The sequence below is a fragment of the Argopecten irradians genome, chromosome 10 (genome assembly GCF_041381155.1).
Source record: "Argopecten irradians isolate NY chromosome 10, Ai_NY, whole genome shotgun sequence".
Lineage (NCBI taxonomy): Eukaryota > Metazoa > Mollusca > Bivalvia > Pectinida > Pectinidae > Argopecten > Argopecten irradians.
Window position 1 is genome coordinate 15,617,660 of NC_091143.1, and position 17,365 is coordinate 15,635,024.

At 36.2% G+C, this 17,365-nt stretch overlaps 1 protein-coding gene across 6 annotated transcripts in view; it reads right to left on the reverse strand.

Annotated features, from left to right (window-relative positions):
- The window catches only part of LOC138333229 (death-associated protein kinase 1-like), a 104,199-nt gene that overhangs the window by 18,844 nt on the left and 67,990 nt on the right, over window positions 1-17,365 (reverse strand). For 2 of the 6 annotated variants that reach the window (XM_069281474.1, XM_069281472.1), the window contains exons 2-7: window positions 14,265-17,237; window positions 5,509-5,628; window positions 3,453-3,551; window positions 3,022-3,120; window positions 2,431-2,529; window positions 1,792-1,890 (exon numbers count right to left, since the gene is read on the reverse strand). In XM_069281474.1, the coding sequence (XP_069137575.1) occupies window positions 1,792-1,890; window positions 2,431-2,529; window positions 3,022-3,120; window positions 3,453-3,551; window positions 5,509-5,628; window positions 14,265-15,023 (1,275 nt within the window). In that variant the 5' untranslated portion in view covers window positions 15,024-17,237. Of the gene's footprint in view, window positions 1-1,791; window positions 1,891-2,430; window positions 2,530-3,021; window positions 3,121-3,452; window positions 3,552-5,508; window positions 5,629-14,264; window positions 17,262-17,365 lie in introns of all 6 variants that reach the window. The other 4 variants (XM_069281469.1, XM_069281468.1, XM_069281473.1 and 1 more) reach the window with 3 other exon arrangements.

Below are 17,365 nucleotides of genomic sequence, written 5' to 3' on the forward strand. Positions count from 1 at the left end.
ACTGGATTCAGCTCATAAAATTATCACAGATTTCAATGATAAAGTGACTTTTCTTGTTGAATGTTACTGTTATAACAAATTAACAATATTTTCTAAACAACACATGCGAAAACACTGCAGACTTGTACAGCTGTCCGCGTATGGAAAATTGAAAAAAATATATACAAGATAGTGGATATTAGTTCTAAAAGTATTATTTCTTCAGTCGAAAGTCATTTTCATGACGACAGTACGAGCCTGACATCAAATTGAATACGATGTTCCGTTGGAACGTAACCGATTCGTCTAGTGGGTCTTGTTTGAGGGTTTCAAGTTATCTGTCATGTTAAATAATTCATGCTTAGAATGTGATTGATTCACAGAGCATAAACCAGAATGTTCCCCAAAACTTTAACTTTGCTGTTGACAGTTTAAGTGTGGAACTATTTTCAGTTGGCTATATAATCAGAATAGGGTGAATAACAATGTGGAAACGTGAATTGAATTTATTCTCTATACACTATATTTCAATTCAAAACTATAAATCTTTGCTCAGATTCTACTAAAATGAGAAATTATCAAGGAACTATGACATATCTACTGCCTTGTATGTTAAGTATATACCAGTTAGCATTTTCGCATGCATAATTGGAAAATATAGTTATAACACTAACATTCAACAAGAAAAGGTCACCTAATCATTGAAATCTGTTATAATTTTAAGAACGAAATCCAGTTTTATCTCTGTTTCTCGTTTAGATATATGTCTGTTTGTATAAAGAACAAAAATCACACTTTTCAACCATGCTATGTCATACCCGTCTATACTGTGCACGAAATACAGGACAAAGTATAATACAATAAAACCTCGACTTTCCTTCTACACATTGGTGAAACACTCTCCTGTTCCATGGACAACTTGTATATTTGGATTATTGGCCGTGAGTTGAACACTGAGCAAATATTTATCACGTAAGCACCCCTAGACAACATTTTTCTATTTAAAAGAAGCGTTTCCACGAGCGTAAATAGCGTAGCCCGGTTTGTACGATTAGCCCCGGTGACAATGTGGGAACATAAAGTGTCTATGGTTTCAAGGGTACACTGTTATTCAAAACCACTTTTGACAATAATGCATCAGATTTTGTTCACAATAATTTTTCAAAACTGAATAAGAAAATATTTCCACCATACAAGAAATATTTGGACATTTTTGAACAATATCATGTAATATGCTGACATAAATATGAAGGCCTAGATCTATTGATGTAAATATGCTGACATGAATGTGAAGGCCTAGATCTATTGATGTAAATATGCTGACATAAATATGAAGGCCTAGATCTATTGATGTAAATATGCTGACATAAATATGAAGGCCTAGATCTATTGATGTAAATATGAAGGCCTACATCTATAGATGTAAAGTTTGTAATTCTACTTTGTATTGACTTGTGTTTTACATAAGCCTTTAATATAAGTGTTTATATCTACAGTCAAACATCTAGTACACTATAGGCTTGTATTCACAATATTTGAGGAATTTGTGGTGGACAATACAGGGTAGAATTAACCTACTGATTATGATTCTACAATCTGGAGTAAAATGAAATACAAATCTGGGATATTAGATTAACTGGACACACATATATCCTCAATCGCATGAGGAAAAAAATTTGGTAAACAGTAAAACTTAACTTGAATATATCGGATATAACTTCCATAATCCTGTCGACTGTTAACAAGGTTTGACTGTATTTTTCCATATAGATATTGGTCTTCCAATGGATTATAGTAGTATAGAGAAAGTACCTTATTTTCAGCGTCTATCTTAGCCCCAGCAGAACACAGGGAAGTTACGATCCTGAGGAAGCCGTGCCATGAGGCACTATGTAATGCTGTCTCACCGAGCTGTAGGCACAAAGGAAAGAAAGCCACTACAGAGTTAGAAATCACAAACACGATCAATCAATTGGCTAATGTATTGAAACAAGTCGCTTTCATTGTTTCATTAAAATTATGTAGTGTGAAATTTTTTTGTATAGATGTACTTAAATTTCTCAAACTATACAGGATAAAATATTTAATGTATGCCCATTTTAATTAGCAGAAATATTTTATTCATAAAGCTTTCCATTTTGAGAAGAGCATTTATATAGTTTTTTTAAAAACTTTTTTATGACTTTTCAGTAATAACTGGTTAATTCCAACCTTTGAAAACAACTTAACAAAAAAATATGCCTGTCCTAATGTTAGAAGCGTCTGATCACCTAGACAAACTTATCAAAACTCTTTCAAAAACAAAACAAGCAAAATATTAGTTGCAATTAAAATTAAGTTTAGGTCAAAAACCACACATTTGTCCAATTAATAGGACATGTTAAAATAAGTGAGGTCAAAGTTGAAAGAACTAAAGGATCAATGTTGTTGGTTCAAAGGTCAGATGCTTACATTGTCCTGTAGGTTGACGTTTGTTCCTGCAGAACACAGGAAGTCTACGACGGCAGCATGTCCGTACCTAGCGGCGACATGGAGAGCAGACTCACCAGACTACAGAAATAGAAAATAAATATATACTCCTCAGGCAAAACGAGAACAAAGCTATACATCTTGTGTAAAAGTGGATATAATGGTTATAAAACAACTCTCAACAAAATTTTAACTTCAATATATGTATTCGGCAAGTGGTAAGATAATTAACTCTCTTTTTTAAACTATCAATGGCTTTTAGACATTCAGCCCTAGTTTCTTTATTCACAGGGGGACAGGATACCATGGCATAGGACTGACATATGGGTATTTCATTTTCATTTCAACAAATCTTAGTGACAAGATGTTATGGTCAATGTTGGGGGTTGCAAAATCCACCCATGCTCCAAATTCTTACAAATTTTGCAGTGTTAAAGGTCAGAAGAAAAACTTGAAATATCAAGATTAATTGACCCATTTTGCCTTGAACAAAGGTTAAGGTCATTCATTCAAACAAACTTTGTAGTCTTTCCCAGTACATATATATAGGTTGGGCCATATATTGAAGCATACCTTATTCTGAGAGTCCAGTGGAACATTCTCATCTTTCAGATGCCGTAAAACGTCCAGGTGACCCTGTCGAGCTGCCCAATAAACCGCACTGTCACCATTCTGTAAAAATAAATATTCTAAAATATGATTGTTTCAAAGTTGAAATGTCAAACATCTACAAGCACATCCAAGAAGCAAGCTGTTCTGCAAATAATGATCCGTAAAATAACAGTCATCATGGTAGTTGAACCAAATGCTAGTTTATCATTTGACCTGTGGATCACTTGGCTATAAAGACCTTCTCTGTCTATTGGGTGGTCTTCACAGACAACTTTGCAGCTTTACATTCATATCACACTTGTGCTTTACAATAATTTCACATCCATAAATTATTTTAAGAAACACACAAAGAGATTCTGAGTATTATAGAAAACTTTGGATCACCTACTCACCTTGTCCTGTATACTGACGTCCACTCCTTTGGCCTGTAGAAACTTTAACACTTCTGTGTGTCCACCACTAGCAGCCATGTGTACAGCTGTCTCTCCATGCTGGCAAAAATATCATCATCAACTGAAAACTCTCATACAATATGTTGTTTTTGAGATACCAAAATGATGTGTATAAAGTTAATTTACCGTTAATTGGTCCCACCTTTCAGTGATTCTGATGTAAATTTTTGTGATGCTACAATTACCTGAAAATGGGACTTATCGATGGTAAATCATACTTCACTCATATTGGTTTGGTATCCTGAAACTGTCCTATTAGAAATTGTGAATTTGCTCAAGACTCCAATTTGCCAACTGAAAACATTCAAGGTTTAACAACTCCTGAAAGAACAGGTTTGGAGTTGATCTCAAACAAAAGTTTGTAAATTCATTTGCTTTAATAACATTTGAACGACTTTAAGAAGATTTATGAAAGAGAAATTTAGAAATACCATTTCTGAAGTTGGTTTTCACAGTGAAAATTGCACTTGAATATTTTTCTAATTTTCATGATATACAAATACCTTCAGTATGATATCCACAGAAGACTGTATTGTTGATCGTCTCATTATTTGTACTAAATTTACCAATCCTGTCCTACTTAACTGCTATTGAGTCCACTGATTTGACAAATATTTTTGACATCTTAAAAAAATTGACAGGAATAGGAATTCTGAAACAAGATTTCCTTTGGATCTAAACCAAACATCATGGAATGTGAAGACTGTATGCCTTGTACTGTTCTGTACCGATAGACAGGAGGTGTGTCACGTAACATATACAGCACAAACATCACACATACACCCTTAAATGATTCATGTAGACTTAATTGTATTATATATGTACATTGGTTATATATAATCATACCCACACAAATCCTTTATCTAATTAACGACGACAAAGCATATTATCTGGTACTGAGGGGTTGTTGGCCATAATCATCTGGTGTAGTGGCATCACAAAAAACAACCTCAGGTAGTTTTTTTTTTTTTTTTTATATATTTATTTTTTATTTTTCAAACAATGTTTAAAAAAAACCTGCATTTGCCACATATACATGAAAGTTACTTGTCTCCAGTTTCCTTCCATTCTGGCATCTCACTCATACACTGGAAATTGCATTGTTTTTTTATAAAGGGGGGGGGGGGTTAGAAAAGAAAAAAGAAAGAAGAATGAGAAAGTTGAGGGAGGTAAAGGATAAGAGTTATTGTACAGTAGATGGTAGTGACAGGCATTCCATGTATCTTATTGGACAGCAGTGTGACCTCTGACCCCATTCCATGTATCTTATTGGACAGCAGTGTGACCTCTGACCCCAATACAAATTTATGCACTTTATGTAATTTGATATTAAAATACATCAAAATTCAGCTGTCAAATTTTCATTTTGAGTTTGAATATGATTTTTACAAATTTTTTAGTTGTAAATAAGTGACACTTGACTTGTGAACATTACTAAACTCATCAGAATGACTATTGCATATATAGTATTCATTCTCTAAATCTGAAAACAAGACAAGTAGCCCTGTTGTAGTTTATCCTATACACAGATGGCTTTGACATTTTCTATTTATTTAAGTGCAGAACTTGGAAATATTACAAAAAAAAAATCAAAAAAAAAATCACCAGAAACTTCAAGACAAAATGAGCATTGTTTCAAAGAATCATATCTAATCTTTTTTGTATTTGTGTTTATTGAGAATATCCTGATGCATCATTGCGATAACTTTCTCAAAATTGAGCTAAAATTTATTTTTTCAATATATTACTTTAAAAGTCTCCATGAGGTTTTATGACCATGAAAAAAATGCAGGTGTGACCGACTGACTGATATAAGCAGTCCTTGCTGCACATCTGGTCCCTTAGTTGCAATGCTAAATATTGTTTTTATTATTATAAAAAAATTTACGTTCCTGAAGATGTAAGTAAGTCACTAGTCACTAGTCACTAGTGGAAAACTAGAGACAGATATCGCTGGAGCTAGATGACATTAGTCTTAAACTCAAGTGACACTTACCCGATTTGCCGTGGTGAGATCAATATTTTGTGCCATGCCGACAAGTTCCTTCAGGCCTTCTACATTGCCTTCCTCTGATGCACAAAACAAAGCTGCCATCACAAAGTTCTCGGCCTTCTCCTATTAAATACAAAATATCCATATAGGGCACGGTGCACGACAAAAGCAAACAGACATTCTGATTATACGCTATCTGATCCAGAAACATACAACTCTTAGAAACATATGAAAATGGACGCTAGCCGCCTGGCGTACAGACACGAATGAGCTCTAAGCTTATACCTTTGGGAAATGAAGCGGCGAAGATCTCAATGAAAAATTCTAACTTCTATCAAAGCTCAGCGTTGGTAGTAAAATAATCTGCAACCTTCAGTTTGATGGACAATGCTTCATCTACCGCGCAATATGTACATGACATACTTGCCGACCCTGCCTGACAATGCTGCTGTGTCCGTAGTAAAGTACAGACGCTGCAACCAGCCACAAACACACCAAAATCACACAGAGATTTTTTCTATCTCCATTCCAAGCATCAGTGTCAATAGCGCTATAGAGTGTACGCATGACTTTACTATACTCTCAGGAGAACTCATTTCAAACGATGAAAAATACAAAATCAATGGTAAATTGTCCGACGATAAAGGTTGCTCTAACCTAGCTAAGCTAGTAGAACAAATCAAGTAATATCACTGATCAGCATTTATACACTACGGTGTCTTCCTAGTGTGTGTCACAGACAAAGGTGGGTTCTTGCCGCGAGGACAAACGAGCACACAAAACACCTCAGTTCTATATAGCTTCACACTTGCACAGTTTCAACGTGTTGTGTATGTCTGACTGGGTCTAACACACAAACAGTTACAACGTGTTGTGTATGTCTGACTGGGTCTAACACACAAACTGTTACACATCTAATTCTATGAAATGTTGATAAATGTGAAATGGGGAATTTAGCAATTTGCCACAAAATGTTCTATAATAACTGTCCATATTGATTGTAATGAAGGCATACAGACACAAAGGGGTAGAAAAGTGCAGTAATATTAGCTACATCATAGTCAGAGACACAATCAGTTACGGTGAATACCAACTGCTATTACGACAAATGATAGTGGCAAAATCTGAGATGATTGGTTACAATAAATACCAACAACCATTACAAATTTTACAACAATTGATAAACAAAATATGAGATGATCTATAACAGCAAATACCAACAACACACAAATGAAGGAAAAATTTGCAATGACCAGTTCCTGTAATGACCACTTCATGTAAATCCAACAACTTTTACAATAAATGATGGGAACAAAGTTTAAGATGAAATACCAGCAACATTGATAAGTATAAGTTTTTAGTTGGTGATCAGCTATAGTAAATAAGAGGTTCCAGAGGAATCTTAGCTCCCACCAAAGAATGATCTGTCTCAATGGGGAGAGGAATCTTAGCTCCCACCAAAGAATGATTTGTCTGTCAATGAAAAGAGGAATCTTAGCTCCCACTAAAGAATGACCTGTCTGTCAATGGAAAGTGAAATCTTAGCTCCCACTAAAGAATGACCTGTCTGTCAATGGAGAGAGGAATCTTAGCTCCCACCAAAGAATGATCTGTCTGTCAATGGGGAGAGGAATCTTAGCTCCCACTAAAGAATGATCTGTCTGTCAATGGGGAGAGGAATCTTAGCTCCCACCAAAGAATGATCTGTCTGTCAATGGGGAGAGGAATCTTAGCTCCCACTAAAGAATGATCTGTCTGGCAATGGGGAGAGGAATCTTAGCTCCCACAGAATGAATGATCTGTCTGTCAATGGGAGAGGAATCTTATCTCCCACCAAAGAATGATCTGTCTGTCAATGGAAAGAGGAATCTTAGCTCCCACCACTAATGATCTGTCTGTCAATGGAGAGAGGAATCTTAGCTCCCACTAAAGAATGATCTGTCTGTCAATGGGGAGAGGAATCTTATCTCCCACTAAAGAATGATCTGTCTGTCAATGGCGAGAGGAATCTTATCTCCCACCAAAGAATGATCTGTCTGTCAATGGGAGAGGAATCTTAGCTCCCACTAAGAATGATCTGTCTGTCAATGGAGAGAGGAATCTTATCTCCCACAAAGAATGATCTGTCTGTCAATGGAGAGAGGAATCTTAGCTCCCACCAAAGAATGATCTGTCTGTCAATGGGAGAGGAATCTTAGTTCCCACTAAAGAATGATCTGTCTGTCAATGGGGAGAGGAATCTTATCTCCCACCAAAGAATGATCTGTCTGTCAATGGAGAGAGGAATCTTAGCTCCCACTAAAGAATGATCTGTCTGTCAATGGAGAGAGGAATCTTATCTCCCACCAAAGAATGATCTGTCTGTCAATGGGGAGAGGAATCTTAGCTCCCACCAAAGAATGATCTGTCTGTCAATGGAGAGAGGAATCTTAGCTCCCACTAAAGAATGATCTGTCTGGCAATGGCGAGAGGAATCTTATCTCCCACCAAAGAATGATCTGTCTGTCAATGGAAAGAGGAATCTTAGCTCCCACTAAAGAATGATCTGTCTGTCAATGGAGAGAGGAATCTTATCTCCCACCAAAGAATGATCTGTCTGTCAATGGAGAGAGGAATCTTAGCTCCCACAAAAGAATGATCTGTCTGTCAATGGGGAGAGGAATCTTAGCTCCCACCAAAGAATGATCTGTCTGTCAATGGAGAGAGGAATCTTAGCTACCACAAAAGAATGATCTGTCTGTCAATGGAGAGAGGAATCTTAGCTCCCACAAAAGAATGATCTGTCTGTCAATTGAGAGAGGAATCTTAGCTCCCACAAAAGAATGATCTGTCTGTCAATGGAGAGAGGAATCTTAGCTCCCACAAGAATGATTCTGCAATGAGTCTATCCACAAGAATGATCTGTCTGTCAATGGGAGAGGAATCTTACTCCACAAGAATGATCTCTGCATGAGAGGATCTTAGCTCCCACAAAGAATGATCTGTCTGTCAATGGAGAGAGGAATCTTAGCTCCCACTAAAGAATGATCTGTCTGTCAATGGGAGAGGAATCTTATTCCACCATGTCATGAGGATCTATCCACAAGAATGATCTGTCTGTCAATGGAGAGAGGAATCTTCTCCCACCAAAGAATGATCTGTCTGTCAATGGAGAGAGGAATCTTAACTCCCACAAAGAATGATCTGTCTGTCAATGGGGAGAGGAATCTTAGCTCCCACCAAAGAATGATCTGTCTGTCAATGGAGAGAGGAATCTTATCTTCCACCAAAGAATGATCTGTCTGTCAATGGAGAGAGGAATCTTAGCTCCCACAAAAGAATGATCTGTCTGTCAATGGAGAGAGGAATCTTAGCTCCCACAAAAGAATGATCTGTCTGTCAATGGAGAGAGGAATCTTAGCTCCCACTAAAGAATGATCTGTCTGTCAATCTTAGGTCCCACTAAAGAATGATCTGTCTGTCAATGGAGAGAGGAATCTTAGCTCCCACCAAAGAATGATCTGTCTGGCAATGGAGAGAGGAATCTTAGCTCCCACCAAAGAATGATCTGTCTGGGAATGGAAAGTGGGATCTAGGAAAACCTACAGGTGAAATTTGAGAAGGATCTGTTCAGTAGTTTCTGAGAAATAGTGGTAATAAGAATTGTTACATTTGCAGGGAATGTTAGACAATGCCTATGATGATGATCAGTTACGGTAAATGTCAGTAACTTTTGCAATAGATAATGGATGATAGGATTTCAGATACATTTTAAGAATCATTAGTAAAACGACAAAAAATATACACCATGATCCAAGTTATACTAAATACCATATGTATGAATGGCAATGTCTGCAATTACAGTTGTTGATGATAATGGCAAAATAAAAGTGACAATAAATGAGAGAGTGACTGTACAATTTCTAATGGAGATGTAACGTAAACATTGACTTTTTAATGCTGCACATTTTAATTTACACAGTTATCTCACTTCTAGGTTAATGTTGCTTCACTGACATTGTTTGAACAATAACTGGTGGTTAATCCTGTATATATGTCTTATTAACACAAAAACATAATATAAAATCAATCATTTTGTTTTTTGCGTATACACAATAAATACTTCATTCCATAAAAGACATAGTGGTATGGATTTTTTTCTTTGTTTTTGTAATTGAAGAAAAAACTTATTTGTCTGCTTCTGTTTTTGATAGAGAAAAAACTATTTGTCAGCAGTGTAGCATCTTTAATTGAAAATAAATGTCAAAAAAAGATCTGTCACTGTATCATCTGTTGTAAACTAACCAGCACTAGAGTGAACTGCCTAAATAGACAATGACAGATTGACTCCTAAATAGCCTTGTCAGCTTCACAGTGATAAATAACCATCAGTACATTCATCAATGATCTAAGTACACATGTACTACAGCACACTGTGAGTGAGGTGGTCTACTTAAACTTACAGTGTCTGTGGTTCTGGAGGCTTACTCAACCACCAGTGATAATGACTGGGTATATACCTCATCAATAGGATAATGATGGTCATAGTTATCTAATATTTAACATATACCCCCAATCCTTCTCCCCACCAACATTGGTTTTATATGGTATAGGGTGTTTCTAATGTATCTTTCAGGTGAATGATCCACAGAATTTGATGCTCTATATGAATTATTTTTGAAAAATCCCTACACAGATGTGTAGATTGATGAACTTTTATATGTATCTTACAAACTATATAATTTGGTCCTAGAATTACTACTTCATACAGACCTCATTATTCCAGAACAATTTTGATGTATTATCTAAAAAAGTAAATAAAAATAAGACTAACATCTATTAGTCTATACAGCTGTACATGTATTATATTATAAATCAGAAAGTTTATTTCTGTAGGATATTGGAGAGGCTACAGCACTTCCTAAAAAAGTTTATATAAACCATGACCGAAATTCCCCTTGGTAGCTATAGAAAAGCTCAGTAAAGTATTTGTATGGAGGCTGTGTGGATTAATTATGCTGCCCCAGTCAAAGTATAGGCAGGTAAAACCATCTCACTAGTGTACACAATGTTTCTTTGTTTCTCTTTATCATCTCTACAGGAAAAAACAAACATCAGAATGTTAAGAACTTCAAAATCCTCCAAAGATTTTGATTTCACTTCCTCCTACACAACCCAACATTATGTCTGTAACAGAAGCAGAAAAATGCACTGCCAGATCAGGAATTGAACTCAGAACCTTTGTTTAGCCAGACAGTTGAACAATTGATCTTATGATTGCTCACTGCAGGCAATCAGTTTTGCTGTTCTAACATTTTATTTTATAAATGTCTTTAACTGTTATATATCAACAAGAATCAGTGGAAATGTAAACATGGGGTACCACAATACTACAAAATGTATGGTATGAATAAGTTGATTCCAGAAACTTGGTAATCACAGATTATCTCCCTTGTTTGAAACTTATCTGTATACTAGCTGTTGCAGAAACACAATTTAAGACTATTTATTTCTTGATCTAGATATTCTATAGTAGCCAGTTTACAATGCTACTGTTTGTGTGGCTTTTGTAGTACTTTCCTTAGACTTTGAGTGACATATTAATTACAGTGTCTGGCTCCCAGCCTAACAATTAGTACCACACATGTACATCTTACTATTGAGCGAGCTTTAGCCCAGTCACAGAACAAATATGTAACAGGAGCTAAATGTAGCGGCCAGAACAGGATTCAAACCCAGGACCCTCCGATCATTAGCAGAGTGCTCTACCAACCGAGGTACCTGGTCACTGGTGATGATCGACCCAGTCCAATCCCGCTACACTCCTCCCTCCATTCTCGAAGTCTTTGGCACTCGAAGATATACAAACACCACCGCAGTTGGTTATTTAGTTGGGCGCCATTCTTTAACAGGAGAGGAAAAAATGCAGCGGCCAGACTGGGATTTAACCCTGGGGCCCTCCGAACATTAGCCGAGTGCTCTACCGACTGAGCTACCTGATCACCAATGATCAACCCAGTACTATCCCGCTACAAATAGAGTTGTATGGTACAGGGTACTACAGCACCAAACCATTTAGTTCGGTGATGATTGTTGTCAGATTATTAAAATCATCAATATTATCAGTTAACCAAACGAAAAGTCAGTAATTTAGAGGAAATGACCTTGTAACAAATTTTTGGGAGAACAGAATAGGTTGGTGGCCAGAGACATATCTGTAATCTGCTCTATCAAGGAGTATCTTTAATATTCCAGGGGTTACTATCACTGTCATTATAGCCATCCCTAGATGTAATGTCATAGCATAATTGAAGGCTCTGTGTGTGACAATTATAACAGATGACACAGATAGTTTGGTCATTTGATGTACATCAAAAGAATCAAATAAAAATACATTGTATAACTCTAAAGTTTGGTGCAACTCTCTTTAATCTTTAAAGGATATCCCTGGTAGTCCTGTGATTGGTCAGTTTTTTTCTCCTGAAAATTTTGCCATGACAATAGTCCATGGGTGGATATATCGAGAATGATAGTAACCCTTGGAGTATTCCAAGTGGAATTTCTCAGGGTTCATATTTTTCCCATTTGCTTATGGTACTTTTGTCTGATCTAACATCAGTATAAATGTATTTGAATGAACTTTTCATCATTGTTGTACGGTTAACAAAACATCACATGAATCTTTATCGTACCAGGAAATGATAATCAAAATGTATGTGGCTGAGGAAAGATTGGGAGCAATTTGAAAGCTTTTTTATATCCATTCCATCTGTTGAGTTATACCAACAGTAGAGATTCTATGCATTCCTATCAATTGGACTGTTTCTATAACAAACATTGTAAGAGAGTGTTACATGGCGGAACTGAGCGAACGCCCTTCTACAAAGGTTGGTAATTCTAATGGCTTCTCCATAATGTACTCTATCATCCCATGGATAATAAACAAACATAGGCCTTAGTTTTTACTTTTGTCCGACAGATTTATAATCCAAAGACAAAGTATTATTGTTATTGTGTCTGGGATCCAAATACCAGGAAAAAGTCATGTTTCTTGCCATGGAATGAAACATTTTTCATTATACCTCAAACTATAGCATTATTTTAGGCTACTATTTGACTTGTAAAATATATTATCATGAATATTATCTTTTACGAATAGATGTATGAGAAGTGTATCATATGAATTCCATATGTTACATGAAGTTCGTGGCATATATCAAACTAGAACTTGCTGCCATAATTATAAATGACAATGAATGTAATATCCTTTATACTTTAAATCCTTTAATTGAAACTCAATCTTGAGATAAAGCACTGGACTGTCAAGTGACCTTGGGGTCAGTATATAATTGGTCAAACATCTGGTCAAACATACTGGACAAAATGGGAGCACTGGTCACAAGTCACTAATACAACTACTAATGACTACTCAGGATTCTTACCCTCAACACTTAACATGCCTCACACAAACTTGTTTTGACTACCCAGTATTTGGTTTTGTTTGACATCCTATTAACAGCCAGGGTTGATTCCTGAAGAATTTAGCAAGTTTAGGAATTGCAAGAAAGTACCTGGAGAAAAATCACTAACCTAAAACATGATGTGGCAATTACCCCATATAGTATCCTAAATAGAAACCCAGAGATTGAAGGCTACATATCCTATAGATCTCATTTAAGTAATACACATCCTCAATAGCAGTGTATCACCTATCAGTTTAACACATATCAAGTAGGTAATCATCAATTCTATCTCCTTATATGGTTCTCAATCATTATCAGTTACTGGACTAAACAGATGCCCCAAACGTACTTAATCACAGGAAAAATCAATCAAACAATCAAACTAGATGTAAAGCTAGCTCATCTAAAGTTACTCACAAGTTCTTTTCACCAAAACAGGATTAAACTTTTTAACTAGAAATATCTGTTAGGGCAAGACGGGGATGGGACACGACTATATCCAATAGTGGCAGGTTTTTTTGGCTTAAATATCCCCCAGGGACATAATAAATTGCCTTCCTTGATCCAAAAAAATGCCATAATGACGAGGTATTTGTGGGAATTCATGTAATTGTAACTAAAATTATGCTTTATGAATGACAAAATTGTCCTAGTTAAATACATGGACAAATTAATGTGCCAGGTAACCTTTGCATGCAAGTGTATAACGTTGGTATATCTTTATATAAACTAACACCAGTATATTAACTTTCATCACATGTACTACAGCTGGATTGTCCACCTAATTTGTCCCTTTTATGCCTGATTACATATTCTATTGATATTTAGTGTGGTAATATGTGTCAACATCTTAAATGCAACTGTCATTTACAAGGAAAAATGGTCATTAATGATTATTTCAATTTTTTAAATTTTTAAAACATATAGATGCGAGATATCTCAAGAACCTTGCTTCAATATCAAATTAGGACAGAACCCTACAAGTTGGAATGACAAGGAGATATAAGTAACCTAATGTGTCCCTCCTCCCTTTCGATCATGCTTTGGACATAAACATGAAACTGTTTCCTAAGCGTTTGTTCTAACAATATTGTTTATGTCAAAAACCTGTTCTGAATATATATGTGTAGAGTTTTTTTCAGCATTTGTTTGATGCAAACAGAAGTCTGAGACACATAAAGCATTCATTATAAACATTCTCAGTAATGCGTAATACTGTAACATGATATACATGTATATTGTATTGACCAATGAAATTGAAATTAAACCTACAGAATAAAATGACATATGTTACATATTGTAGCAATTTAATATTACCTCAAACACATTAGATATGGTGACATCTTCTGTTGATAGACATGAGTCATTGTCGCCATAGCAACCCTCCTCAGATCTTTGGTCACCAAGGAAACCGTCGACAGAGTTACCATCACTGGGATATATTTCATCTTCTCTATCTAGCTGGTCACTGTGGAGACTGGTTTCCATTTCATGTTGGTTACCATGGATATCTGAATCCATTTCAGTTTGGTTACCATAACTTGTCTGTATTTGGTTACCAGAGAAACCGTCATCTGTTTCCAACTGGTCCCTACATAAAACATGATTTTCTTTTACTGAATGACAATCATTTTCTATGTCACCATCCCTATGTTTACTACAGGAATTCTCTTCACTATCTTTATGACAGCCATCACCATGATTATGCAAGCTTCCATCGCTATGGTTACAGTGATCCCTGTTACCATGGTAACCATTAATATCTATCTGATCTTCCACGCTACATGTGGAATCACACTCACTATTATCGTCTATGGAATCACAGCAACTGTCATTCAGGTAGTTTGAATCCAGATTTGCTTTCCCAGAGAAGCGTTTTAAAAGTCCACCACCATATTCTGTATCATCACAGGGGTGATTATCATCTTGTAAGTAACCTATATTTCTGTCAGCGTTGTCTTTACCATGGTGTTGTTTTTTCAAGCTATCCTCCCCTGGTATGTCATCGTTTTTACACGGATTACCCTCGTCCTCATTAGTGTCAGATGCCATTTCTAAAGAATTTAAAATTTTCATCTCCAGCAGAAATTGTTCTCTGTATGTGAGAGATACAACTTGTACAGTGAAATCTTTCGTGTAATATAGAATTGAAGTGCTACACTTGAATTAATGTATCATTATAAGAGATGTCTACTTAGTCAGCGTCACATGCTCCAATACATCCTATCCCAGCTTATACAACGTTGTATTCACAGGTAAGTTACTGATCACATTACATCCCAATCATCTGTCTTATTTATCACAAGGATTTTGCCAAATACTTCCCATAGAACTAATCTCCTTGGGGAGAAGTTTGAATGAGTATACACCGTATGTAATCCTGCAGTCCAACACTGTAGTTACTCATGTACTGGCAGATCTGGCCCACGATGTCAGCCTCCATACAAATACATTCAGGTGCAATATAAAAGCATTTTTTTTCTGCTCGTAAAAATACCACAAGCAGCCAACTTAGGATCATTCACCAAGAGTTAGGATCAGAGCGAAATGGCTAACATGCAATAAATTATCCATCTGGTAGAACTTCCACAAACAATTGATTTCTGTATGGTATTACTGATGAGCTTTTTACCTGCCTGACAGCTGTTGAAACTCCCAGCCGTAGAGCACAGTGTGTTGTTGATATTTTTTATTTATAAATCCCTGATGCAGTCGGACATGTCAACAATACATTAGCATAGCTAGGTATTAATCCAACACAAGAATTACTGTGGTATTTTCTGTAATCTTTTCCAATGCAGAAAATACATGCACAGAAAATTAATTTTACACTTTTTATCTAATTATTCACCTAAGATTGATTCAATCACATTATCACGATCTCCATTGAATAGAAATGATGAATCACTGACAACATTAGCTTGTATTTGAGGTCCCAGTCGGGTGCCACAACTATACCACATGATGTCTGTACATTACAGTTCCTTTGTATATAACGCTATCCATTGGAGAGTTAGTAGTTTGTCTCACAGTTTCTATAAGATTACTACAATTGTATTTATAACATGCCACTCAAGCATAGTGGCCTAATTGTTATTGATGATAATAATCCATAGTACAAGGTAGGACGGAGATCAAACTGACAATAACACTACCTCCTGTATCCTCGACTGCAATCTTCTCCTACACAAAATATCTCATTTTTCAGATGTAATATGCTCCACACACCAAAGAGACTTCTTTCTAATTAATACCACCGACTCCAGTCCGAGGTAACAGATGAAAGTCATCAAAGTGCTAAACTTTACAGCAGGATCACAAAGTGGTTATTGAAGCAGGAGCTAACCTTAGTGGATTTTTGTCTGTCGAATGTCGTAGGTGTGTTTTTAGTCTGTGGATTTGTTCTAAGTCTAATGTCAACATTTGTGAAGCGCGAGACCTCTTACATCTTGAAAACAAACATTTAATGCTTTAGTCCTGAACACTAAGTTGTTGGGAGTATCGTTAAGTTTTGTTTGTCCAGATTGTAAACACAGAGAGGTGGACACTGATCCAGTACTGTATAATAGTGGACAATCTTACACGATGTCTTGTCAGTGGACAATCTTACACGATTCCTTGTCTATCACACAGGATATGTCTCCTCCTAATTAACAGGTTACAGACCTTCCCATGAAAATATCCCTAAGCACAATGATGGTGCTCCACATGTATCACATTCGTGTACACATATCTTATCATTTAAGGGTGATCCGATGAGGTCTTCAATTGTCACTCAATCCAATGGATAACTGACAAACTTTTCTACTTGTTAATCCTACAGTAGAAGTGGTCAGATTTAACACATCCCTCACAAATTGGTGTCCTTCTGGGACTCAAAAACAGATGCTGTCCTCCTGTGGTCAACTTCTGACAATGACAGTTTTTAAAAATGTGGCAGTAGATAGTGATCCTCCATGGAATGGTAACCGTTGTTTAAACAACTGCTAGTTGTCCGCTTTTGGATGACAACAACAGTTGTTCTAGGAACTGCCAATTGTTGTCCTAGTAATTGTTGTTCCAGTAAGAGCTGACAATAGCAGTTGTGACTCAGATAACTAGAACTAAATAGTAATTGTCTCCAATATGTGCCTGTATGTATTTAAATGTGTCAGTTTTACAGGTTTTCCTCCACAATGTCAATACTGATAGATTCTATTGTAATCCTTCCTTCCTGTTTTATAGTGCTTTTTTGCTGTACTGTGATCGGTTCACTGTCATTTGGCGGCTTGGAAAGTCAACAACGATATCCTGTGGGCCAGATAACAAGCTACTCTGTACAGATTGGACAGATAAGCACACTTAAAATCCTAAACAAAGAAAAGCTGACCGATTCTAAATAGATTATCAAACTGTAGTGCTATAATTCTGGTAAAATT